The sequence below is a fragment of the Convolutriloba macropyga genome, chromosome 8 (assembly GCF_964194025.1).
Source record: "Convolutriloba macropyga chromosome 8, txConMacr16.3, whole genome shotgun sequence".
Classification (NCBI taxonomy): domain Eukaryota; kingdom Metazoa; phylum Xenacoelomorpha; order Acoela; family Convolutidae; genus Convolutriloba; species Convolutriloba macropyga.
Genome location: NC_134475.1, coordinates 50,419,518 through 50,447,302, shown reverse-complemented (window position 1 = coordinate 50,447,302; position 27,785 = coordinate 50,419,518). Strand labels below are relative to the sequence as shown.

General features: G+C 38.3%; 1 protein-coding gene across 5 annotated transcripts in view; it reads right to left on the bottom strand.

Annotated features, from left to right (window-relative positions):
• Positions 1 to 16,481, bottom strand: part of LOC142344802 (TOG array regulator of axonemal microtubules protein 1-like) — a 94,380-nt gene extending 77,899 nt beyond the window's left edge. For 2 of the 5 annotated variants that reach the window (XM_075396760.1, XM_075396761.1), the window contains exons 1-7: positions 15,835 to 16,481; positions 15,143 to 15,259; positions 10,175 to 10,334; positions 8,756 to 9,689; positions 7,605 to 7,743; positions 3,722 to 3,842; positions 2,858 to 3,087 (exon numbers count right to left, since the gene is read on the bottom strand). In XM_075396760.1, the coding sequence (XP_075252875.1) occupies positions 2,858 to 3,087; positions 3,722 to 3,842; positions 7,605 to 7,743; positions 8,756 to 9,689; positions 10,175 to 10,334; positions 15,143 to 15,259; positions 15,835 to 16,137 (2,004 nt within the window). In that variant the 5' untranslated portion in view covers positions 16,138 to 16,481. The remainder of the gene's footprint in view (positions 1 to 2,857; positions 3,088 to 3,721; positions 3,843 to 7,604; positions 7,744 to 8,755; positions 9,690 to 10,174; positions 10,335 to 15,142; positions 15,260 to 15,834) is intronic. The other 3 variants (XM_075396763.1, XM_075396764.1, XM_075396762.1) reach the window with 3 other exon arrangements.
• Between the last annotated feature and the right edge of the window lie 11,304 nt (positions 16,482 to 27,785).

Below are 27,785 nucleotides of genomic sequence, written 5' to 3'. Positions count from 1 at the left end.
ATTAAACAAATTCTTGGTATGCATTTTAGTAAACAACAATTCCTCCACCTCCATATTCTAAATTTGTTTCTACTTGAGCAGCTCAAATCAAACACACAGACAACAACTGCCACGTTCAGAGCCACCTAGCATGCAAATAAGAAAGAATATCTCTTTCCTATTTTAATCCCATTTAATCTGGCTTTTGATTGGAAGCTAACAGGCAAACAAAGAGACCAGAGACAAAAAGGTTGGAACAGTTGATATTAGGATAACAAAAGGGGCTAATGTATAAAGAGTTCATTTGGACTGTTTGAAGCCACGAGAACTGAAGAGAAACAATAATTCAAAACCACTGAAACAACACTGAACAAAGCCAGTTGAATTTACTTTGATGAACTGTCCAATATTAGAGCGCATAATTAGTGCGTTAAGATCTAAACTGTTTCAAAAATACATCACATCTGACGTAAAAGTACTTTTGATATCATGTATTAAGACGATAAGTCGACAGGCGGCGCTCGTCCTATAAACACAACTTTTAACTTAATTAATTCTTCACCAATCCACACCAGTCATCGCAAAAAGACGGCTTTTCTGTTTCAGTAGACGCCTGGTCTCAATAAACAATTGGTCAGAGGAAAAATTTGGCCTAATTGAATTCATACAAACTCCATATTCGTTCCATTTTTTAAATTTTAAATTCATATTTTCCAGCTAAGTGATAGCTCACGCAATAATTGTAAAGCTATTGATATCAAATCTTTGAAATCGCATAGTTGTTCGAGCGCCTGGTCAATTTTTCTGTTAAGACAGAGGTCTAGGCTATTTTCGGAGCAAGTCAGCAAGCTATTCTAAGGGATAAAAAAAATGAGATATTCAATTAGCTGCTTGTTTTATGTTTGACAAATATATAGGTTTCTTTTACCTTTAAATAATTTTGAGACCCATTGGCTGTGTTTTCGCCTTCCTTTTCATTATAAGATAAACACAGAAAAAAATCTATAAGCAAATGTTATAGCTCGTGCTGGCACAAGTACACAAATACAGTGAAAATAGAAAAGTATACATACACAACGAAGAGAGCTGCCATATTGCAAGAAAATAGCTGCAAACTCAAAGGACTAAAAGTGTGAACAAAAGTCTTTAAATCAATTGCTATTAACTTTTTACTTGATTTTATAGATTTTGTCTTCTGAAATTGTTGAATTATTTCTAAAAACTGCTCTTAAATTAATTTCAATTAGAGTTAGATACCCTCAGTTACCTTACTTCCTCGGATTGAAGTAGGTAAACACCATTTCGAGAGTGAATTATCTCACCTCTGAGAAAAAAAACAGATTCCAGCGACTGAACAAAAGGATTGATACCATCGAACAAATTACCACTGATGTCAAATAAAAAAAAACGAAGATTAATCATAAGTGAGAGCTGAAAATGACTTTCGAGTAATAATCACAATTAAATTTTACTGAGCTTAGAAGGTTTTAAAGCGAGCTATCGCTCCCGCATCTACTAAAAAAATTATCCAGCACAAATATGTCGGACAAATTGCTCTCGAATGAGAACGGTGGCCTGCTGCTTCTGCCGGGAGAAGATTGCTTGCCGCATTGCAACCTGCTTTATTATGGGGGAACAAAGTCTACAAGAGGCCTCAAATGATGTCGTTACAGCTCTTTGGAGGGTAACTAATCCGACTCTCAAGTATGAAATATTATTGGAAATCCATAGTATCATATTGAACTGCAGAGCGGCCGCAACATATTGAAAGGCAAGCGTTAGGGTCAAGTGTGCGAGGTTACTGCTGGATTGACGTGCAGTTGTGGAGTAAGGGGAAGTGTGGGACAGTGACGAGGGGGTGTTAGCGGGGAGGGGGTGAAAGGGGTCAAACTCTAGGAACCACCCTTCACACCATGAATTTATGTCTCTTCAACTGTCCCGTGACTTGATGACCTCCGGCCTTTATCTGTTTATACCCGTTTAAAGAACCGAACGTGAAATGACGAGCCGAAAAAAAACGGCTGGACGAATAGTCGGCAGTACAAATTGCATAAAAAGACCAGCAGGACTAAATTAATTGCTACAAATTTCGTTTAGGAGCAAATAATCATCACATTAAATGGTTTCAATTTGATCACACATCTATCAACTAATTTTTCTCGTGATTTTTCTAGAAATTAAAGACCCCGAAATTGTGATGTTCCGTTGATTCAAAAGCAAAACAAACGACTCCAGAAAATTCTGAAAATGTTCCTTAAAATTCCTATTGAAAGCTGACAGCATACCATTGACGAGAAACGTGAATAATTAAGTTATTCTATTAGGTCAAATAGGGGTTAACTAACTTTTTGAAACAAACAACTATTTGTTGTACAATATACTTTAAATCTGGAACAAAAACTTATTGTGCGCTTCAAAGAAGTCTAACCTATATACATTAACATTCAGAACTTCAAACAACATTCGTCTGCAACGAGAAACGACGAAGAAGCAAAAATAAAACTAAATAGCGGACCGACGTGAAACGAATTGCTGAAACCAAAGAAGGTTTTCCTACCAAGAAATCTTGTCCCCTTAATTCAGTCCCATGAAAATGATGAAGTACATTTTATTGTAGTCATAATGGTACAGGGTTTTAATTGTTCAGATCCATATGAAGGTGTCAATAGTTTCATCCATCATTGCGCACTTGGATGGTTTGAGTCATTAAAACATTGCCGACTAACGAAGGATGAATTGCTCAAAAGGATAAAAAGACCGCCAGAAACAACAGCAGCAAGTTAACTTAACTGCAGGTCAGTTCGGCCCATAATACACAGAAAAAGATAAAGAAGTAAAGTAACATCAGGGGCAAAACTACAGTGCAAGCCTTAACAACCTTGAATCCATTTGGCAAATGGTCCGTACTGTCCACTGCTCCTCCCCTTGCATTGCCAGTATTGGAAATTTGATTAGTACTAGTGGGGGGTTGATGTTGGTCCCATGGGAGTTTTTTACCCGCACTGCTCAAGACAACAGCTCTTCTCTCTGTTGCACTGCTAGGCACACTCTCACTCGCCACACTCTCACTGGCTGTGCTCTGGATCAGAGACGTGTTCCCAGGATCACCTGTGGAGATCAATTCAAATTTGAACAAACATGGTTTGTATAATTTACTTATGTATATTTGTAACAATGAAAACATAACCGACTAAACGTCGGAAGAATTGCTCTCGAACGACTAGTGGGAGCTCTAATCAATTGCAGCCTGCTTCAGTCGGGGCGGGGGCGTCTAAATGGGACTAAGACGTTCAATAGTGGGCTTCAAATAACCACATTAGAGGTTAACATATACAACTATTAAGATTTGAAGTGAAAAATGGCACCAGTTTCGGCGCACTTTTCATTTGACTTTTAGTATTAAATTGCCGCCAATTGAGTTCAACTGCTTGAAATGGTGATTGAGAATTTTAGATCACGCGAAACGCAAAAAGTCAAGGTCGTAAAAGTCATTCGAAAAGTCAAAACTGTCAATAGAAAATTTTGCATAAAAAAAGACACACACGTTTACAATAATTGCTATGATCTTCGTTCAAGAGCAATTAATAAATTGCAATCGAGATGGTAAGGGCAATTAGAGATATTGAGTGAAATATCAGTTATGGACACCAGTTTGAAAAAGAAACCAGTAAGAAGCCACAACTCCGCATGTTTTCCACTTAACGGTTATGGCAGGCATCACTGCCATTCTATAATTTGTTACCTGGCAAGTTTCCTCCTCTGGATGACCCGGATGCCTTCAGAATCCAGTCAATGTCTGCTCCATACTGTGATGCAGTGGACACACTAGAGGACGCACTTTGAGGTACTGACGAAGGAGGAGACTGCAAACAGTAAAATCAACAATAAAACTCAGACGAGACTGTCCGTGACACTTAAGTGTTCCAACATTCTTAGCCAGAGAAATACATGATACAATATATTTTCATGTCTCTTTATGCAATTACTTAAACTTTTAAAACACTCAATATTAGTGTTGAAAGTGATTTAGAGAGTAAGGTAATCCGTTGAAGACCCAAAAAACAATCCCCTAATTGAACTTCAGCCGCTTCCAAAGAGTAACAAATGACGACACGTTCGTAAAAGCGAAAAAGAGTGCGGCATGAAAAAGAGAACAGACAACGAAACCGCAATATAGCTACGCTCAGCTTACAGCTTCGCAGCTATAAAAATTCTTCAACTAAAAAAATCTGAGAAACCACTCACCGCAATTCGTAAATATACCCGTCAGACTGCCGGAAAATAGCCGCCGTTGATTCCAATAAGCATGAAAGAATAGAAGATATTGCAAAAAAAAAGATTTTTGTACAAAAACATTTTTAAGTCCGATTTATTTTGATGGCATTTCGTAGTTGAACATACTTCTGTTTCTTAGAGAGAGGCTACAGGGGCTACTATCAATACCAATAAGCATGAGATGGCACCTAAGACTTAAAGGAACGACGTTTAAATAGCGGGCATCTAAAATTGGGCTTTATGGGTTCATCCCGTTTCTATTTCTGATTTCAAATTTTTATTCTGACTCTGTTCATTTTGAATTGCTTTGCTGAGCAACTGATGTTCAAATTCACTTTTAGCAGAATGAGAGAAGAGATAAACTAGCCTAGAGAAGTCAAAAAGATATCACGCAAAATGCTGAAAAAGCGGTAAAATGAGGTAAAGCTAAACATTTTTTTATTCGACGAAGTAAAAAAAATAGGAGCGCTATAATAGCCGGCTGAGAAGATGAGGGCGGCTATTAAACACAAAAAGAGAGATAGATAAATATAGTAAGACAGATACAGGGAGAGAGAAAGTGAGCATTCGGAGATTGAGAGGAGAGTTTGTGCGAAAGGTGATTGACAGTAACCACTACACTACCTGGGCTATGTACGGTCATTGCTCACAATCCATTTTATTTTAACAACAGACTTAAATCCATAATGCCCACAGTTCGACGAAGTAAAAAACATAGCATGACAAGTCCTGACGTACAATTCAATGAATTTTCATTGACTAAACAGAAAAACTAGACCTAGAATGGACTATGAGTGGATTGAGAAAACCATTTCAAAAAAATCAGATAAAAAAATAAGAAAAAAAAACAGAAAATCAATGTCAAAATGCATGTGAACAAAAAACCGCATGTGAACAAACCGCATGTGAACAAACCGCATGTGAACAAAAAACCACTAGCGAGAAATGAAAATTTAATTCAAACAAAAAACTAGGCCTAGAATGAGCTGTGAATGGATTGGCAAAACCATTTAGAAAAAAATCCGATCCAAAAAATCGAAAAACAGTAAAAATCAGAGTGAAATTGCCGCATGTGAACAAAAAACCACTAGCGAGAAATGAAAATTTAATTCAAACAAAAAACTAGGCCTAGAATGAGCTGTGAATGGATTGGCAAAACCATTTAGAAAAAAAATCCGATCCAAAAAATCGAAGAACAGTAAAAATCAGAGTGAAATTGCCGCATGTGAACAAAAAACCACTAGCGAGAAGGCGAATTTTTGTTCAAACACCGTTTTCTCACTCTACCTAAAATTTAGAGCGAAAAAATTTCACACCGCAAAACCCCTCGCTTTTTTGTTCCACTTCCTGTTTCGGCGTGACCAAAATCACTACTCCAATTGGACTTCAAAAATCATGAAAATGTGTGAACAGATCTTAAAAAAAAGACAGCGCCCCAATACAATTCAAATTCTTTGGATTGTAAAAATACAAGCGCTATAATAGCCGGCTGAGAAGATGAGGGCGGTTATTAAAAATTACATGACGCGATATTTTTGAACACTAAAATCCTAATTTGAGCTACCCGATGTTTATCTTTAAGCACAAATCTTTAAGCGCTAACATAAACCGACTAACGTAGGACGAATTGCTGTCGAAAGATAGACGGGGCAATTTAATTTATAGGGGAGTAGCTTACCCCAGTGGAGTTCGAACCAACAACCTACAGAAAACCGACTAAATGTCGGAATAATTAATATCGAACGATTAGCGGGAGCTCTAATCAATTGCAGCCTGCTTCAGTAGGGGGAGCCTAAATGGGACTAAGAAGTTCAATAGTGGGCTTCAAATAACCACATTAGAGGTTAACATATTAACATATACCACTATTAAGATTTAAAGTAAAAATGGCACCAATTTCGGCGCACTCTTCATTTGAATTTTAGAATTAAATTGCCGCCCATTGAGCTCAGCTGCTTGAAATTGTGATTGAGAGCAAATTTTAGATCACGCGAAACGCATAAAGTCAAGGTCGTAAAATTCACTCGAAAAGTCAAAACTGTCAATAGAAAATTTGGCATAAAAAAGACACACACGTTTAAATAATTGCTCTGAACTTCGTTCAAGAGCAATAACAGTCTGGCATCTTAAACACTACGCAACATTAGCTTTGCTTCTCTGTCACTCACAATCGCTTTTATATTAGCAACAAACTATTTCAGAAAGAGCAATTTGGATCATTTTTGCAACTCAAGGGTGAAAAATCACTCAAGAATTCAGAATATTCTGGAACAAAAGCGCAATAACGGTCAAGCAGAAATTTTGCATAAGACACACAAGTTTGCAATAATTGCCTAAAATCTTTGTCAGAGAGCAATTAAATGTAACATAAACCAACTCTCGAACTTGCTCTCGAACGACTGGCAAGGCTAGAGAAACTTCTATGCCGCAAAAATTTCTGACTATGTTGGGGTTAGCGCCCGCGAACTACCGTCTTAGAGTCGGTGACATTAACCACTACGCTACAAGCGCTATGTACATTAGCCGCTCTCAAATGGTTTAATTTTAGCAACAGACTTAATTTCTGAATGCAGGCAACTCAAATCAATAATAGAAACTAAAAAGTAAAGCGTGAGGAAGTCACTGGAGAAGTTAAATCGAAAGAATAATTTTCTAGAAAACTGTCAATCAAAAAAAATTGCATAAAAAACGACACACACGTTTACAATAACTGCTTCAAACATCGTTCGAGAGCAATTGTAACCAGAATCAATAGGCGTCCCAAGAACTCTCTACATTATGTTGTAGCTGTCGTAAGTTTAGGGGCTAGCATCAGTGATTGTGCAAGGCTCCCAATCTACCAACTACCAAAATTTCCATCCAGCGAACAGCACAGCTAGAGACTGCTACAGCTCTAAGAAAAATTCGCATATCTTAAATGTCCTAGAACTTTACGAGAAGTTTATCCCCTTTCTGAAAATTCAAATCAATCGGGGTAAAAAAAATAGAAAAGCCGCTTAAAAGTCCTAAGACAAAAAAATCACTTCTTAGTTTGAGATCAATTAAATCATCTATTTGAAACACTCAAAAGCCTAATCCAAAAAAATCAAACGATTAGTTGCATTAGAAAAACCAACAAAAAGTTACTGAGACATTTTTTCTTTAAGCGAAATCCATAGGCAAACTCAGAATGGCAAAAAAGTCAGGTGTTAAACTGTGCACACGTCAGTGGTACGTGAGCGTTCACGAATGTATTTACATTGCAGGGGTCCATCAGCTTAATACAATTCTAAATCAACATTTACAAGCCTGTTGTTCTACAATTTGGTCTACGGTCAACGCAACACAAATCAGGTTTCATTGCCGGTTACCTGCCGATTTGAGGAGTAAGAACGACTTTTGGCCGCCGAGGATGCTGCAGATCCAGCCACAGATGAGATAGCAGATGACGTCACAATCGAAGTAGCATAATCCACCATCCCATTCTCCTTTATCATTGGCAGCTGTCGCCTTAAATCAACCACACCACATTTAGATAAAAGTCTGTTCACAGTAGAACAACGCTAACTGTTGTTAGTCAATTATAGTTCGTATTGTCCTCGCAGATCCAGTTCTATCTGAATGTTGGTTCCGAGAACTCTGACCTTAAGCCGTCTGTCAGCACGTGCTTACGAGGTTTAAAACTTCTTATTTTAGTTCGCATAAACCTAAGCGGATGCAACAAAAAACACTAAATATTGTCAATCAAGCTTAGTAAAATTAGAATAGACTATCTCGCGTCGTAAACTATTGAAGTACGCATTATCGTCTTCAATTATGTAGCCTGCTTATATCTATTTTTAAAATCTTGCGTTCTGCGCTAAAGAGAATGCTGTTGCAACTCATAGAGTTTCGTCATAATAAAGAAAGCATTTAATTGAACAAAAAACAAACTCTAGATATCGAAACAGGCCATGGCTGCTTGTTGTCAAATAAAATGTATAGGAAGACAGAAAGACTAACAAGAAATGTATTTAAAGAAAAAAGTAATCTGATGAAGTCAACTTGCAACTTAGATCCATTTTGTTGTGACATCAAGTTCTGATTTGTGTGATCAAAAATAAGTTTAAAAGCAACTAAGATTTTACTGATTACATAAACTTGGAGCAAACTTCTATAAGAATTAAGAAGAAACCGCTTCACATGTTAAATAGTTATTTGTCTGATGAATTGGGTTGACTTTTGATACTTTGACGTTTTGTCTGATGAGTTGAGTTCAGAGACGAGGTGAGTTCAGAGACGAAGTTAGCACTCCCAAAAACTTTACAAATTATTAATTATTAATATTCATAATGATTTTTAACACCTCAGCTGCGTAGTGAGCAGCGGTTTGGTTCGTAAAAATTTCAAGTAAAACGAACAACTGGCCAGTTTTTAATACCAAGAATAGCACAGATTTTAAAATTTCTAAAATAGTAAAAAAAAATTTGGTGCGAAATATTTCACACAACTTATTGTGAGCTCATTTATAGCCAGTGCTTACCTAGCAACTCGGGCCTTAATCGCATTCATTGGTCCTTCGCCAAACTCAGGTTCAAGCATCTCAATTGCCCGAATTAAAGGCTTTAAGTTATTCACGCCCATTAACTGAGCCAAGACTGCAAACACTTCAAGTGAGCTCTGACGAACTCGTCTCTTTGGATCGGCCAAGCACGGTGCTATAGTGTCGCAGAGAGTCGTAAAATCGAAATCAGTCGTTGGAAAAGTCAACAATGCCGAGATAATAACATTGACTGTTTCCTCTCTCACTCGCGAGTTTCTGTGTTTTAAACATGGTAAAATCTGTTCTAGTACTGGCATTGGAGTTGCTGTGTACATTAGCTCTCGGAATGCTCTTGAATTGAGTTGTCTGATAACAATTTTTGAATCACCGAGTCGATGAGAAAGCGCCGCGGTCAAAGGTTCCACGTACTCACACGACAGAGTTCCCAGTTTCTTAATGAGCACCACAAAGATTTCGAGTGTTGACATTGTAATTTTGAAATTTACCTCATCAGTTAAAAACCGGCACAGAAATGCGATGAACTCGACCAAATCTGGCTTTAAGTTTGAAATGTCACTCAGTTGAGTCACATCTGTCTTCAGGTCTTCAATGCCATGCAACCGAAGCTGCCAATCGTCGCGATTTGTCAGTTTGATCATGACGTCTGGTTTCACAATACCAAACTCGAGCCAGCGACTGCTGTTTTTGCCCGAAGAGTGAAACATGTTACTGTTGTCCAGGTCATTCTTGGAAGCAGCTGTTAGTTTTGCAGCCAATTCTCTGGCTGTGAGGGTAGAATGTGGCGTCTGTACTGGTGGTGTTTCTGAAGGTGTCGCCTGGGAAGTTGAGTTCGGTGTGGCGTAAGGCTTTTGCTGGTAAATAGTCTGCATGTCTCGATTCATGTGAGAAACGTAGCTTTCGAATCTTTCTTCACCTAAAACACACCTCAATTCAAACTTCCAGTCCACGTTTACATTCTCACATCCTGCCCAGTCGTACTTTGTTCTCCTTTCAGCTGCCTGATAGATAGAAGTCAGATGTGATGTTGAATTAGCTCAAGCTCAATTTTTTCAATTTCTTTTAAATAACCATGGCTGCCTTTTCTCACTTCAAGATTTTGATTAAATGGACTTGGATCTCGAATATTTATTTCACAATTAAAATTCCAAAACAAGGATTTGATACGATATTCAGATTATCCGAGATTTTATACTTCAAGACTTTTCATTTTTAAGTGATTTACAAAATATTCCACAGTGTTTACGATATCATCGAAATTAAGAACTCAGTTGGCTCTTTTCAGCCTAAAAAATTGTCGCGTTGGATACGTATAGCGGGAGTGTAATGCGTTAAATAAGTATAGCCAGAGTGTAATGTAGTTATCAGAATTGACATGTGAATGGTGGAGTATTCACTTACCAACGACCATTTTGAGTCTATCAATGCACCTCCAAATAGACCTGGGCTCATCGTGGCCCGGAATCTTGCCAAGTAGTGTCTGGGATATCTCAAAAAGGTCCTCGTTTGCAAACTCGGCTGACATCAGCAGAGGCAAGTTAATGATGCTCTCTTTCTGCACCTAACCACAAAATCACCTTGCTTACCCAAGTCTCGTCATTCCATAACAAATTCGAAATTACTTCCAATTAAAGCTGAGGGGCTATATCCTATAGACCATCCAATTACCATAATATACTAAGCTTCAATTTAAAACAAAGAAACATTTTTAAAAATTTTCATAAAATTTATAAAGCTTTCGAACGACTAGTAGGAGCTGCTCTCGAACGACTAGTGGGAGCTGGAATCTATTGCAGCCTGCTTCAGTCTGGGGGTGGGGCTAAAATCTTTTAAGGGGCTTCACATGACGTCATTAATGGTTATTATATACCACCATTAACTCTAAAGTTTCGGCGCACTTTTCATTTAACTTTTAGCAAAAAAACTGCCAACACTTGAGTTCAGCTGCTTAAAATTGTGAATGAGAGAAATTTAGATCACTCAAGTCAGTTTTTTAAAGCAAAAGTCGAAATTTTGAATCATGAACAAACTTGTGTCTGCTAAAAAACCATGTAGAATCTCAATACTCCTCTTCGATTCGTAAAAAGACCAACACGGTTACAATAATTGCTTCAAACTTCGTTCGAGAGCAATTAATTATCTTCAATATATTTGACATTTTTATGTGACGTAGAATACAGATAGCAACAGATTCAAAAATTGAGTTGATGCCGTTGAAATTCAAATTCACAATATTGGTCTCAATTCTTTATCATTAAAATTGACTATTATATAGGTATACTACAATGACCATAAAAAGGGTTAGAGTGACCTCCAAGTGACCTTAATAAAATTAGAAGTCATTCAGAGAGTGAGGTAAAAAAACTTATCATACAGTTCAGCTTAAAACTAACTGCCATTTAGTTGAGGAAATGATGTCCCGCACATAAAAGTAGCAAAAGAGCAGTGAAAAAGCGGCATGAAAAGCTCAACATAATTACTCCTTAGAATTCTCTTTAGCGTCAGACGACGAAACAAAAACAAAATTAAAGATCACCTCAATATAGCTACGCTCAACTTATAGCTTCGCAGCTATAATCAACAAATAAGAAACTATAGAACAATTTTTAAAGGCTATAAATAAAATGAAATATTAAATTGAACAAAATTTTTCGCAGAATGAGATCATTCTGTCCAGCGTTTCAGGCGGGCGCCGACCTCGCAAACGAATTGAAACACTATCCAAACTATCACTTCACTACTCGATCTGATTTCCCTGCATTAGAATCATCATTTAAGAATCATGATTCAGAAAGCTCTTATTGTACTTTGCCAAAAAAAACTTCCAAAAGGTTAAAAAAAAACGAAAAGCACGTATTTAACTCAATGCTGTAAAAGCATTTGGTAAAGTGGCGTATTATTATTTTGGCCACTCAAAAAAAAAACATCAAAAATTTACAGAAGACAGACAGATTATAGGAATATAACCGCGAAATACACGCAATAATAACATTGGATAGCCAAATTGAGACACCAATTAAGCAAATGTTTCCACAACGCTTAGTTAATTAGTCAACGTTTAGTGCATTCCACTATCTTTGAATTACGAGTTCCATTCTCCAAAAAACATTTACACGAGTCAGTCATGAATGAGCCAAAGAATAACCAAAATGTACCCTAAAAGTATTCGGGTTACAAAATAAACTTCACACAAAAACTAAAATTGATTGATTCGTCTGTCAAAACAAGCGTAAGGATGTTTTCGAGTTAAACAAATAACCTTGTCAAGCAGTGATTCAAGAAAAATTAAGGACGAAATGCTCTCGGACCACAGACGAGCAAGCAATCACATTCAGCAAGCAAATTATATCAAGCAAACACGTTCAATTGCTTATTTACAGATTTACAGTTCAATAACCGTGAGATGGAGAATGAATCTCAAAACAAGATCGAAGGAAATAAGTATTATTATTGAATTATGACGCGAGGGGCGTTAATCTTATAATTTTGGAACAGTTTATTCTGAAAACAAAATTCAGTTTGTTTTGTTTCGCTTGATTTGTTGTTGCAGTTTTTGGTAAGTCAGTTACTTCCGTCCAGTTTTGATAACGATTATGTTTTCTCTGCAATGGTCGGCCTTTTCTTTAACAAAAAGTCACAGTGTCCTTAACAAGCATGATTTAGAAGCCGGAATCAATCCAGAAGAATACAAAAAAACAAAATTGGGGAAAAAAGAAAATGATTAATGGTCTTTTGTGCAATAACTAACCAGCACTTCTCATTTTACGCAGTATAATAGCTATAGAAGAACAAATATTAAATTTAAAGACTAGAATAGATCAAAAAATATAAATCATAAACTACATTTCGCTGTTTTTACGTTTATCTGCTTTTTGAAAAGACTACTTTCCGTTAAGTTGGTTTAACTCAAGTTTTATAGTTGCTTATGTTTTATAGTTGCTTATCAAATACCGAAACTGAATGAAGAAACATAACCGACTGACGTCGGGCGAATTGCTCTCAAACGACCGGCGAGCGGTTGGCTTCGTCAGCAGCTAGCCACGGTTTAGTGACCTCTGGGCGCTGCCTCTATCCCGTTCCTGAAGACGAAAGTCAAGTGGCTCAGACGAAAAATCGGCTAAGCGAAAAATTGCATAAAAGACAAACAGGATTATTATATCTGCTACAAATTGCTTTTGAGAGCAATTAACAATGATTTCATAAAAAGTGCCTGTAAAGTCATTTAAGATTTGAAAAAATATATTTCTACTATAACTCATTGTTAATGAGGATCGGAGATGATGGCATTAGGCCACATAACAGCAGCTGAAGTGCGGCATCAACAAAAAGAGATAGAGTGTGTGAGAGAGAGAGATAAATCGTGAACGAGAAAAAGAAGGAAAGGAACCCTAACTGACAGAGAAAGAAATAGAAACAAGAACATTCTCCATGATGAGATTCGACTCTGCATCTTCTAGTTTTCTAGCGTTGTTAGTAAATAAATCATATAGAAAAAAACTGAAAAAGGCTAAATTAAAAACTTTGAATGAAAATTAAATTGTATCCAAAAATAACTAAAACTGAAGTCATAAAAACGTTGATCACCATCCCATTAACTCTAGAAACTATGCAGCAAGCAGCTTATTATCAAAACTTGAAGGAGGCACCAGGGCCTCTGCTGCCGAAAAAAATCAGAAACATGAAAAAGCTGCAAATATTTTTAAAATCTGCTTAAATTCGAGACAATAAAATCTTGAATACCATTCCATTACATCTATAAACTATGCAGTAACATATTATCTAGCCCTAGAGGAAGTTCCTTGGCTCTTGAGGCTAGAGAAACCTAAAAAAAATTAAAAAAAATTCAAAAAAACTTTAAAAAATTGTAATATTTATTTTAAAAAAATGCTAAAACTTCTGATAAAAAAAAGTTGACAATTATTCCATGGACAAAAAAAATTTTCCAGTAACTTATTATCAAACCCTAACGGAGGTTTTCTGACCCTTGAGGCTCAAAACCCTGAATAATGACAAATTGTTAAAAAATTGAAATGCAAAAAATGTCAAAAATATATTAAAATTCGTGATGTTTCAATCTTGCAAGACATTCCATTTAATCTAGAAATTATACAGTAACCTATTTTCAAACCCTAGAGAGGGTCCGAGGCTCTTGAGGCCGAAAAAACCTAAAGGAAAAAAATTTTCAAAAAAAATGGAGAAAAGCAAGTTTTATCAAAAAATTTCTAAAATTTGTGACATTAAAAAAATGAAAAACTAGTCCATGGCCAATAAAAAGTTGCCGGTAACATATTATCAAAATTATCAAACCCCTTAGGATGTTATCTGGCCCCTGGGTCCAGAAAGACCAAAATAAAGAAAAACAAATGTCAAAAAATTTGAAAAAAAATTGCACGATTTGTCCAAAAAATGCTAAAATGTTGAAACCATTCCATTCCCACTAAAAATTATGCTGTAACCTATTATTAAAACTTAAAGGAGGTTCCCTAACACCTAGGGCTGATAAAAATCAAAAATGTCAAACATTTTCAAAAAGCTTGGAAAAATTTCAAAATAGTAAAACTTGCGTTTTCAGCAAGCGGTTGTTCGTCAATAGCTAGCCCGGGGGGGGGGGGGGGGGGGGGCAGCACTGGGGTGGGGGGCAATAGTGGGGTTGTCAACAGTGGGGGTGTCTTCAACCTCTAAGAACCGCTCTTCACACCAAAAGTATAGGTCTCAAGAAGTTAGAGCTGAAAGGCTCTAAGAACACTTAATGCCCGCTGGGCGCTACCTGTTTATCCCGTTTTGGAGGACGAAAAGTCAAAAGCATCAGACGAAAAATCGGTCAAGCGAAAAATCGCATAAAAAGACCGACAGGGCTAATATAATTGCTACAAACTTCGTTTGAGAGCAATTAATAAACCGTTCCATTGCAGTTCAACTTCTTTTAAGCTTCAACTAAAACTGCCACGCATAGTCCAACACACTCAAAGCGTCGACATTTCATTTGTAAAGAATGTTTCTGCCGCCAAAATTGATTCCCTGCCAAAAACGTGAAAACCCTGGACAAAACTCTAAAAAATTAACTCAATGCCCACTCTCGTCACCAATTTAATAAGAAACAGCCAAAACAGGAAGAAACTGATGAAACAATCATTTCTAGGACCAAAAATACCACCAGCATCTTTAAAAATATGCTTTTTTGTGGCTTCTTCGTTTCATGGCTAAGAAGATCCAAAACATTCATCAATCAATTCCATACATTTTTTATTCAAAAAACCTTAAATGTTTACTTTCAGTTAGATTTCTTAAGTGTACTTCTATAATATTCGATTGAACCCTTGTACGTTTAGAAGAGTTGTTGGGAATTGTTAACTCTAGATGTAGTCTTACCTTTTCATCCTCACTCTGAAGTCCAAACTCCAAGTATAACTGAAGCAAGAATCCGACATTCAAGGAATTCCTCATGTAAGTGTGCAGAGTCTGCACCACATCCTTCCGTATTTCGACCTAAACACCAACAAATTCTACTTTTAACACACTAAATTTTGAAAAATATCTAATCGATGCTTATTTTATCTAAAAAGATGAGCTTCGTTGAAAGTCTGTCTCCCGGTATAAAATATTTCATTTCGAGATTGAAGCTGTTGACAGCTAGAGCCGCCTTACTGCAAGTTGCTGCGGAGACGAAGTCCATTGTGTTAGTATCTGCCATCAAGAATGAATTATTCAAATATTTCCGAGCCCAGTGTTCATTATATAAAATTCTGCGGTTCCAGGAAGCTGATGTTGAAAAGTTTTAAACCTTGAACCAGTTTCCGCAATCCGTATATGGCATTGGTTGAATTACGAAAGTGACGTTCTCATTTTTGGTAATCATTTTTGATTTTTAGAACAGAAACTACCTCGTATCAATAACAACAGCTTCAGAGGCGTAAATTATAATACACATCCATAACATTCCCAGGAGTAGATTAACCTTTTCGGGTTTCCCCAGTTCTAATTGCACGGAAAATATCAGTTTTTCAAAAACAAATAAAAATCCAAAAATTAATTGAATTAATTGAATAATTGTGCAAATATACCTTATTGTCTCCGATATTCTCTATTAATTGAGGCAACATGGGAGCGTACAAATCGTCCAGCTCATCTCCAAACTTCGGTATCATATCTCTCAACAACTCAATTGTGAGATGTCTGATCTTCCAACTGGTATCTTCCAAACTCAGAGACAAGCCTTTGAATATTGATTCTTTGTCTTTAAACCTCAGGATTCCATTGTTCCGTTTCAAATGGTCCCGAAGCAACTCAAGACCTTCGATTCGGGAACTGGAAGTTCGCTCACTTAGTCGGGACACTATCAGTTGATGCTCGACCTCCGATTCCATTTGTCAACAGGGTCAAAACTTGAACGCGGTAACAGTTCAAACCAACTTGACGTTATGTACGAACATTGTAGGGGATCTGTGGTGGTAAGAGCAGAAAATGAATAATTTAAAATAAATATACTGATTTATTCGGTGAATTGCTGACGGTGATGGAGCCACGGCTTTTACATATATATCCACACGAGCCTTATACATATATACATGAAGTTCTGAAAGAGTCGCGTGCAAGCAAAGAAGTTGGTGGTAAAACAATCAGTTACAATACAGCTTCATTCTTTTTCTATATTTTAATAGGCACAATAGAAAGAGCACGGCAGAGCGGAGACATAGTAAAAATAAAAAATGAAACTACACAAATAGCAAGCAAGCAAAGCTGATTTGATTTGTATTCAGTTTTAAAGAGCGCAGAGGTAAAAGCGAGAACGATAGATTGAAACGTATGGTTGAAAGACCGCTGCTGGTTCCGTTCAAATTTTGAACGTGCCTCGCTTGCAGTACTGCCGCTCTCCTGGCGTATGATAATAAGATTTTCATTCTTAATAGGATAATTCCAAATATTTATGGCATAATTTGGCATGCAACATTGAACTCGCTACCAGTCATTTTCCTCAACAAAAGCCAAAATTACAGTTCTATGAGCACTGACAAATTGCACTGAGATTCTTCTTTTAATGAAACGTCACAAGTGAGAGGATAGCGGCAAAAAGGGGAGCATCCATTCATTCTGCCTAACTTCAAAGGAGACGAAAAACTGCTTCAATACACGTGATCAAACTATGATTCCGAACACTCTCCATAAAAGTGCTCTCTATCCACTGACCTCTTTGCCAAAAATCAAAGCCAGCTTTGTCATCAATTATTGAGCACTAAATAGGACGTTGATAAGCACGCAAAAATATCTTTACAGAGCCTAAAAAATTACAGCGATGTTTCCGTTAATTCCACCCTGTTACAAATCGTATTGTCAAATAGCATGTATTACACAAAAAAAAACTTTCGAGAGTAAATTGAATTAAAATGTGCCGCGGTTTACTTAAACTTGGTTTAAATTTTTCAAATAACTACAGGTTTAAATAATTTTTTTTTCGCGCGAAGCGTTTGATGACAATATATTTAGTTAAGTTTTTTTAAGTCAATTATAAGAATGCCCCTCCCCTTATAGGTAGAGTCGGTCAACTCGGGCGCGGCAAGTCAACTCGTATATACATTTATAAATTCTGACAGGAGTAAACATCGAATTATCATTAAATGCATATTATAAAGAACAGCATGTAGAAAATTGATAACTACACTCGAGATAAATGAAGGGGTTGATTGAATTAGATAAAAGCATCATAGGTGAGAAGCATTGCGCTTCGAGTGAAACGACTTGTCCGCTAATAGTCTCCAAAAAAACATAGAAAAGCAAACCATTAAAAGGGGATAAAATTCTCATCAAACAACCCAAAACAATATAGAAGCTGAACCCAATAACAATGGCAGACAAAGACTGTGATAATTGAATCTTTCACATTATAGCCCCCCCCCCCCCCAGCATAGTGGTAATATAACGCTAGCCCCCATCATGGTAATTATACCATAATGGGGGCTATATTTTTGTGTGGGGGGTATGATGGGAAAGACCCCCGTCAATTTAATGTAGGTCACCAATGGTCCTTCAAAAATGCGCTTGCCTGAAAAAACTACAATTTTTTAAGTGTTTTTTCAAGCTGGACGGCAAACCCCAAAACTCCTAATTCCACTTTAAGTGACATGAACGAAACACCCTGATCCTGGCATTTCGGGTAATGAGCATTGTATTTTCGCTCCTTCCGAATCCAAACTTCAATAAATTAAAATAACAGTTGTTACGGGGTGTCAAATAATATGCAGCAACAGGCTGAGGAGGATTAAATGAAAAGATCTAAATTGTGTGACCCTGAAAAACAATCATTTCCCTCAGCTAAACTAAATTTAATTTCCTCAATTTTCACAAACATTCACCCCTATAATTTCACTTTAAAATTGAACAAATATTGTTGTTGTGTGTGGTTGTGGTTAAAGCGCTCAGATTTCGTCTCGTGAGCGCCACTGCCCCCATCAGGTTCCTCAGTCAGCAGTTCCAGTCGTGGTGCCAAAGATCTCTTGGTTCTTGGCGGTCTTTGGATGTGGCCGGGCAATTCAGCCAATGTTCTAATGTGTGCGGCTCTTGGGCACACAAGGGGCACATCGCGTCGACCGTGGGCTACATTAGATTGGCGTAGGCTTTCAGCAGTTTGCACTATCCACTGCGGAATTGTGCGAGGACGCCGTCCTGTTTGCATTTACGGTTTTTGCTTCTGGCTTGAGCTTGTAGCCTTTGTAGGTTCTCATGGCACGATGGTGGGACGGCTCGGGGTCTTGAAATGTTCTGCGGATGCAACTTAGAGGTGCACAAGTCATGTCGGTTCTGGCTCTGTTTCTGCGTTGCTTGCTGCTTACCGAGACTCGGAGTCCGCGATTTCATTTCTGGAGATGTCTGAGTGTCCAGGGATCCATTGGATTGTGACCTTCGGTTTGTGATTGTCTGGGTAGGCGCGGATGGTGGTGCTTCCGCTCCTCTTTTCAAGTGCGGTGTAGAAAGATTGGCTGTCCGTGCAGATTATGGCATGTTTCTCCGGGTGTGGATTGCACAGGAGCCACATGATCGCGGCAAACACTGCTGCTTTCTCTTCATCGAAGGAGGTGAGATAGTTCTTCCTCTCTTTCTGAGCTTCGCTGTCTTTTCTGGCATGCTTTGATCTCCGTTGTCACAACAACTGCGCATCCACCATTTCGGTTACCATTGGACGCTGAGCCGTCTGTGTACAGTTAGACGTCACCTTCCAGATTCTTCAGGGTTTCCAGTGCAGTTTTTGGGCATTTGGTTTAGCTGCCAGCAATGGTAACCTACACTGTCCAATTTGCTGATTCTTTGACATCTCACGGTGGTCTCTCTGGCTCAGTGTGCTGGCTGCGTTCTTTCCGGAGCTCGTTTGGGAGGTTCAGCAGTTGATCTTGTGTCGTGGATTTCAAGCTTTGGCGTTTCAGTCTCTTGTTAACGGACGAGTTAAGCGCTTCTACTATTGGGTGTTCAGTTGGGAGGCTTTCTACTACAATGGCGCTATCAGCCTTTTTCTTTGAGTACCATAGCTAGGAAATCCTTATTCCATGCGAAGGGTTTCCAGCGGAAATGACAGTATAGTCCAGTCATTGCACGGAGGGCTTGGTTCTGGGCTTTATCCAATATGTCCATAATTCATGAGCTTAGTCATGGTTGCCAAACAGGTCCTGCATAATCCATTACGCAGCGCTGCGTAGACTGGTTTACCCTTCGGAGGGTCTTCTTTTTGACCTTCACAGTAACATTTTTCATAAGTGCATTAAAGGCAAAAGTCCTGTCCAGTCGAACACCCAGGAATTTAGGGGTTGCGTTGAAAGGCATTTGGGAACTTGCGGAGAACATTTGGGAACATGCTGCTTCGCGCTTCTGTGCGTTGAGGGTGAGCTTGTTTTCTCCAACCGACATGGTTTACTGCATCCTGGATTTTATCGGTGGCTTTCCCTTCGTCGTGGCTGGTCGACCACACGGAGAGATTGTCCATAAAGAGTGCATGATCTTCTTTAAGTACTGAAGATGAACAACAAGAATAGTAATGGGGCAAGCACGGATACTTGCTTGCCTGTTCGTAAGGAAAGCTTCAACACAACGGTTGTACTTGGCTGGTACAGCTTTGTCGATGAAGATGATAAGAAGATTTGTCTCCACACGCGGTCGAAGGCTCTGCTGTAGTCGAAGAGGGCCATTACCACTTTTCCGAGTTTTCTTGCTCGGAACGCTTCGTCGATGGCCTGCATGAGTCTAATGAAGAAATATTCACAGCCTCTCTTCTTTCTTCCTCCGCATTGGCCGTTGCTGAAGAGCCCTCGGTTTCTGATCAGGTGCACAAGCTTGGAGGTTATCGTACGTTCCATTACTTTCGCTAGGCATGAAATCAGGCTGATTGGCCTGTACGAGGTGATTGAGGCAGGATCCTTTCAAGTCATAAGCAGGGGAATTATTGTTGCATTTCTCCAATCATGGGGGACTTCTGTGCGGTTCCAGAATTTATTGTAGAGTGCCAGGAGGGCGGTCTTCGCGGTCCTTGTAGGAAGGCTTACGTCTGGTCCCGATGCTCCGCGGCTCAGCATGCTGGCGATGGCTTTCCCTAGTTCGGGAATGGTGAATTCTTGGGCGCTTGTGTCATCGGCAGTTGGGGTTGATCTGCGGCGGGATTGATCTGCGTTCGGTTTGTGTCTCTTTCTTTCTATGAGAACCTGAGCCGGCTTTCCGTTGCGTAGTGCTACATGAAGGCGTCCACTGTCCTGAGGCTACTGTGCTACTGTTGATTATTTTCTCCAGTCGAAGGGCTTCGTTCGGTTGGCTGGGAGAGGCCGAGCTCCCGATAGAGTGAAGGACGCTCCAGAGTTTCTGGAGCTCAGTTCCATATTCCACTTCTTCTGTGAACTCCACCCATTTGCTTTCTCGGGTAGCAGCTATCTTTTCTCTGACATCATGTTTCGATTCACACGTTCTCTTTCTAGCCGAGGTTGCGGCGAAAGTGGTTCCTCTCCTAAATCAGAGTCCTAATATCTGCCGTGATCTAGCAGCGAGTTCTTTTCCCAGGCTTGGTTCTTGGCACGGTGACAGTAGCTGTCTCTGTGACCAATTTGCTGAACTGTTTGGCTTTCTGCAAAGTGGTGCCTTGTGGAGTGTGGGTTCCATTTTGTCTTTCACTTTGCATGCGAGCTCCCTGAGATCGTGGTTTGGCTTCCAGCGTTGCCACCGCGCTGTTGGCTTGAGTCTTTTGTCGCTGCAGTGTATAGTGACTAGAGTTGGTAGGTGGTACGACCCGCCGATGTCCTCCACTATTTGCCACTTCAGTTTGTTCGTCCATGTGGTTGGTGCAAGAAAAATGTCTGAGCTGCTCGAGTTTCTAGTGAAGCAATTTTGTCTCGTCACGGCTTATTTTTTCAGGCATGCTAATTTCGTGTCGTTCATCCATTCTCCGATTCTTGTCCCGCGATTGTCTGCCGGCTGGACGGGGTCCCAAAAATTGGACTGGCCGTTGAGGTTCCCCGTAATGAAGCAGTCTTTACCACTGGGGAGGTGGTCTGTTAGGAAAACTTCTTTTTCGGCTCCTCTGTTTGGGGGATGTAGACATTGCTGAGTGGTGAACCATTTTCGTTCCAAAACGCGGGTTTTTGAGGTGTTGCTGGCCGCTGTCTCTTTATTGATTGTAACGTTTTGGAGTGGTGAACGGGATATCTTCCATGATCAAGCAGAGGAGTCCACCTCCTGATTGTTCAGTGCAATCAAATCTCACGTTTGCGTAGCTAGGGATTTTGGGGGTCTTGTTCTTCGGCTTCATCTTCGTTTCTTGTATCAGGGCAATATCGATTCGGTCCATGACTATGCGGTCTCCCAGCTCAACCTATTTGGTCAGCAGTCCGTCATATATCCTTTGAAAGACCCTGATTTTTCTCTGCTGGATGATTTCCATCTTCTGTGATGGTTCGTTCGGGGAGCCGGATGGTGCTGCTTCTTGTGGCTGGGGCTCGTCGCAGTTCTTGCATGTCCATTCGCCTGTCAGGGCAATAGTTTCGACTTCGTCGCGGGTGTGCCCTTGTCTGATTAGGCAGCTCTTGTGAGTTAGCGATTGGAAGGACATGCATGGAATTGGCCACCACATATTATCAAGAAATGCACAAACTAAAGGACCTCAATAAACAGTTCCTGAAAAATGTTTACTGTAATTACTTCGAACATTGCAACTGAGAGGTAATAAAAGTTTCTGCAAACTGCTTTTCAACTGTGGCATTTGACACAAAGTTCAATGAATCATCTTTTTTGTGCAAAGATGTCAGATTTATTTCCAGAGGTGATATTTCTCTACTCTGGAACACTTTTTTTCTTACAAAGAAATATTATTAGAGATGTAATCTATTAAAGCAACCTTGATGCTTGTGGAATAGAAAAACTATTCAAAACCATTAATAGGGCATAACAAATCTTGAGAAAGGATGCAGCGCATGTTGAAAACTGAAATGAAGTTTAATGAACAATGAAAACTGACATTAAAACTGTTTTTCTGAAAACTACAATCTTATATACCGAGAAGTACTTATATTGAGACAATCATGTAAAAAGCATTGTATATGAAAATGTTGTTGGACTTTTTTGCTGAATGATACTCTCTGATCCTATTAAGAGGAGTTAATGTGAGTGTGCTCAGTTTACAAAAACGAGTACTAAAAATTTTGGGCATCAAGGTCAAAATTTATGTGAGGTTTACTTTATTACCAGATTAACGGCGGATACAAGATTCAGAGATGTCATGAAAAAAAACCGTTTTTTATCCAACGCTTGGGCATCAAGGAGTATCAACGAAACTGACAAAAAATTGTTTACTTTGCTATCTAACTACTCTGATAGAAGCGATATTTCGTACTGACCAACGTAGGGAATTGGTTCATTCTCTGAACACCAATTATTTGAACTGAGCTAACCAACCTTCTGAATCCATGTTCAACTGAACAGTTTTATCTTCTGCATAACTTACCTTTTAATTCTGTAACGGCTACCTGAGGGACAAAAGTTGCTTTTATGTTTTTTGATACAGTTGTTTAAAACATTAATTCCACAAAAATTTCTCAAACAAAATTGAGCAGAAATCTACCAAAATCTTCTGGAAAGCAACTGGACAAAAGTGTTGTCCAAAAGCTTTAAAGGCAATCTATTTTCTTAGACGTAATCACTCCATCTTAGCGAATTGTAGAACAAAACAAGAAATTTATGTAGGAGACTTCCTACGAGTTTAAAACTACGCCTCATTTGTTTGGTGTGTAAATAAAAGTAAATGCAAAGACATAGAACGGACCCAAAAAATTCGGTGCTTTGATTTTAAGTAATTGACTATTGAACTACAAAAAGAGGCTATCAGATCCCAAGAATCGGCCTTTGTCGTACTACTTCTAACTCCATCGCATACTAATTTTTATAACCTTAATGCAGGGCAAATACACCACGGAAAAGACTATTAAGTTAAATGAAAATGCAAGAAATACATCACAAATTAAGCTCAATGCAATCAAAAATCTGGAACAAAAAATACCGATGAGAATTTTTGGTTGAGATCCAGCAAATTACCAAATATTACCAGTAATTGCACAAATATTGATTATTGATAAACAGTTCTTTAAAAATATACTGTAATTACTTTGAAAATTGCTACTAAGAGGTTATATCATGTTCCTGGACAGTGCTCTTCACCTGTGGCAACCGCAACACAGTTCACTAATTGCTTCACTAAATGCAAAGATATCAGAAAAAATTCCAGGTCTGACATTTCTCTACACTGGAACGTCTTTTCTTCTTACAAAGAAAATTTATCACAAGTGTAATCTATTGACGCGTCCTGATGCTAGGGGAAACAAAGAGTTCTTCGAGACCAATAGTCGGGCAAGGCAAATTTTGGGGAAGAATACAACGCTAGTTGGAAATTGACATGGAATTTTTTTCATCTGAAAAGAAAAACCTATACACATAGAAGTACATATGATAAGACGTTCACGGAACAAGCGTTGTACATGAAAATATTCTTCCATTGTTGTACTACTTCAAACTCCATGACCTACTACTTCTAAGCTTATTGCAGGGCAATTACAACATCGAACTGACAATTAAGTTAAATGAAAATGCAATAAATACATCACAAATTGAGCTCATAGCAATCAATAAATCTGGAACAATAAAAAACAATGAGAATTTTTGGGTGAGATTCAGGAAACTATCAAATATTATCATGAAATGTACAAATATTGAACATTGATAAAGAGTTCTTTAAAAATCTTCTGTAATTGCTACTCAGAGGTCATATCCTAGTTCTGGTCAGTGCTCTGCGACTGTGGCAACCGCAATGCAGTTCATTAATTTTTTCGTTCTATGCAAAGGTATCAGATATAGTTCCAGATCTGACAATTTTCTACTCTGGAACGCTTTTTGTTCTTACAAAGAAGCAATATCACAAGTGTTGCCTATTGACGCATCCTAATGCTAGGGGAAATGAAGAGTTCTTCAAGATCATTAATAGGGCAAGCCAAATCTTGGGGAAGAATACAACGCGAATTGAAAATTGACATGAGTTTTAATGAGCGTTGAAAATTGAGATGGAAATTGTTTTCTCTGAAAATTACAAACCTATATACAGAGAAGTACTTAAAATAAGGCGTTCATAAAACAAGCATTGTATATGAAAAAATTGTTTAAGTTTTTGGGTGATTGGTAAACTCTACATTTATTAAGAGGGCAAAGGTGAGTGTCATCCGTATACAGAACGAGTACTAAAAACCTTGGTCTTCTAAGTTAAAATTTAAGTTGAAGTTTCATTTATTACCAAATTAACGGCTGCGTTTGAGAGATGTCAAAAAAACTGTGTTTTAGCCAAAACTAAGGCTTCAAACCATATCAACGAAACTGACAAATAACTGTTTACTCTGCTAGCGTACCACTGTGATAGAAGCGATATTTGTTACTGACCAAAGTAGAAACTTGTTCATTCTCTGAAAAACAATTATTTGAGCTGATTTAACCACTCTATTGAAACCAAATTTTATTTGACAGTTTTATTTTCTGCATAACTTACCTATTAATTTTGTAATGGCTACCTTGAGGACATAAGTTGCTTTTATTTTTCGATACAGTTTTTTAAAGCATTAATTCTACAAAAATTTCCCGAGAACAAAAATAAACAGATCTCTACCAAAATCTTCTGGAAAGCAAATGGCCAAAAATGTTGTCAAAAACATTTCAAAGATGACCTATTTTCTTAGACTTAATCATTGTATCTAGTACTACAGTTCACTAAATGATCCTCTCTACCCTTCAAGGACATCTGCAAACACTAGTGAGAACGACACAGAAGCCTAAACTCTCTCTCTCTTTCACATTAGATGACTACAACTTTTTAGAACAAATTGTTTCGCAATTGATATTGAATAATCTTCTTCGTTTTCTTTGCGGGGTATTCTTTTACGGATCTTCGAAGTACAGTGGAAGTTCTCGAAGTACAATGAAACCAGCCATAGCTTCAACTTGAGAAGTCATTCTTTTTAGTTGAATAGCCGTTCTTATCTGAACCTCCGCTTGTCCTTTTGCTTTAACGTTTTTGTCAGCATTGAGAGATAACGGGTCCAGCTATATATTCCATGTCAAACAAATTTGTTTCTATAATACGTTTATTACGACAATTAGGATGAAATCCGAATTTAAACTAAAGATTTGGAAAACAGAAAATAATTTCGAAAATGTCAATTTTGCTGCAATTGATAAAACTGTCAAAACGTTAAGACAATGTTTTAAGAAGACTAAAGGGATAACTGGACATGGTCAAGGGCCAAGAGCTGCCAAGTTAAAGTAACTCAAGTGCTCTCGCCTGGCTCACCAACAAAACGAAATCTTCATAAGTTTGAATAGTTACATCATCGTGCAACGAAATTGATTTTAGGCTCAAATCTAAAGTACCGAGAACGCTTGAAGACTGAGACTTTGCCACCAAGTCTTTACGTTGGAATGCATGATCTTTTTGTCTTTCTCTCAATAAAGCGGGGTTATGATGTCATTAACGTTTAGAAAACGAAAAACCAAAACAAAAACACGAGACAAACAGAAAGAGGTGAATAAAAAATACGAAAATCCCAACCAAAGAAATGATGATGACTTCTTGATGATGATGACAAACGAAACTACTCTTCAACTATATATCTAGAATTTACACTGACTTTGGACAACTTTTAAACAACATTGAATAATGCATACTGAAATTTATTTGAGAAACAATGTTGTTATAGTTGATTCCCAGGCTACCCGGTGAGATCTCTCCCGTTCATTCAGATTCTTCTCCATCTTGTTTGACAGGTCTGACAGTGACAAGCAAACTGCCACGTACATGGATTCCATTCGTTGTAGTTGCATTGAAATAATTCCAAAGAGATGTGAGAGTCTCCTTTTGAGTCCAATGGGATTGAAAAAGTCTACTTCCTTTGGCAGTTGGTTAGCTACTCTTCAGGATCTATTTGGTTTGGGTAAATCGAATCTCACAGTGTTTTCTCACGCTATGGCTTTGGTTGCAGGAACCAAGATCTCCTCCTTTTTCTCACTATCGTGGAACACACCTGAGAGTAAAAGCATGTTTAATGAGTGGAAATACATGGGGATTGGTAGTATTTTTGCTTTCTCCTAAATAAAATGTTATTTGGCTGACTTGTTTTTGACTGCCCAGCGGAGTACTCTTCTCTGCAAGTTTTTTTAATAATGCGACTCGTATTTCTTGATAGCGTGATGCAAATGGAAGCATAACTTAGCATCGGCATTATCATTGTCTTGAACAGATTCAATTTGGAGGATGTCTTTGTTTTTGCAGCCGTGATCCTCAGTATGAAATAGAGGATTTTTTTGCTGTTTACTTTTCTCGTTGACGCGATAACTCCACGAGAATTCTGGACAGATATTTACTCCAAGATCCTTCATATATGCATCCGATAGAAGTTGTTTATCATTGAGGACAAACATAGAGTGCGATCCTTTGAACTTGATAAAGATGTTCTTCATTTTTGCAATTTCCATCCAATTTTCAGTGGTCCAATTTTGTAGTCTTTTCAGATGCAAGATCGTTTCCGACATTGCAGCGTTTATTGTGAGGAATTTCAAGTCGTCTGCAAACATCAGGCAGTAAGAGCTTTTGAAGACGCTAGGGAGGTCGTTTATGAAGATACAGAAAAGCAGAAGTCCAAGATCGGATCCTTGCGGAACATCGCTTTTGTTGTCCAGTTTCGTAGATTTTGTATTGCCTTTTATGACAAAATGTCTTCTTCCTTTGAAGTAGTCTGTTAGTACTTGAAGAAGGCATCTAATTACACCCAATCTCTGCAATTTGACAATCAGTCCATCGTGGGGCACCTCATCAAATGCTTCCACAAAATCTGTGTAGAAGGAATTGACTTCGTTGATGCCAGTGTCGTCAAGTTCAGTAACACTTTGTTCAGTAGTTTAGCAAGTTAGTGTATACTGATTTCTTCTTGGTGAAACCGTGTTGCTGGGGTGCAACTTTCTCCATGAAGAAGCTGTTCAGAGTTTATTTTATGCGTTTTTCGAGCACTTTACTGATGACGTTTAAAAATGTGACGGGCCTGTAACTAATTAGAGATATTTTTGATCCAGTTTTGTGAATTGGCGAGACCGCTTCTATATTCCACATGTCTGGGAGCGTTCCGAGCTATTTGAAAATCCGAAAGATAATGTTGGCGTTTACTCCCATTGACTTGAACACTTTTTGAGGGAACGGAGGGGGTTCCATTGGGGCGCCGGGGTTATGTGACGTCGAGCATGACTAGGGCTTCTCGTATTCTCTTCTTCGAGACGCTGAGTGGGTCGATTCCTGGAACTGCATCTACCTTCCCTTCGGTCTTATATAACTTGGTGTTCTATCTGATTAAACTGATTGAAAACATCGGTTCAGTAGATCTACTCTGCCTTTGAATTCAACAGGTACTCCCTGTCGAGCTCGAGTTGGTTAAGAAACGACGACGTCTTCGTCATACTTTTCAAGTGTTCA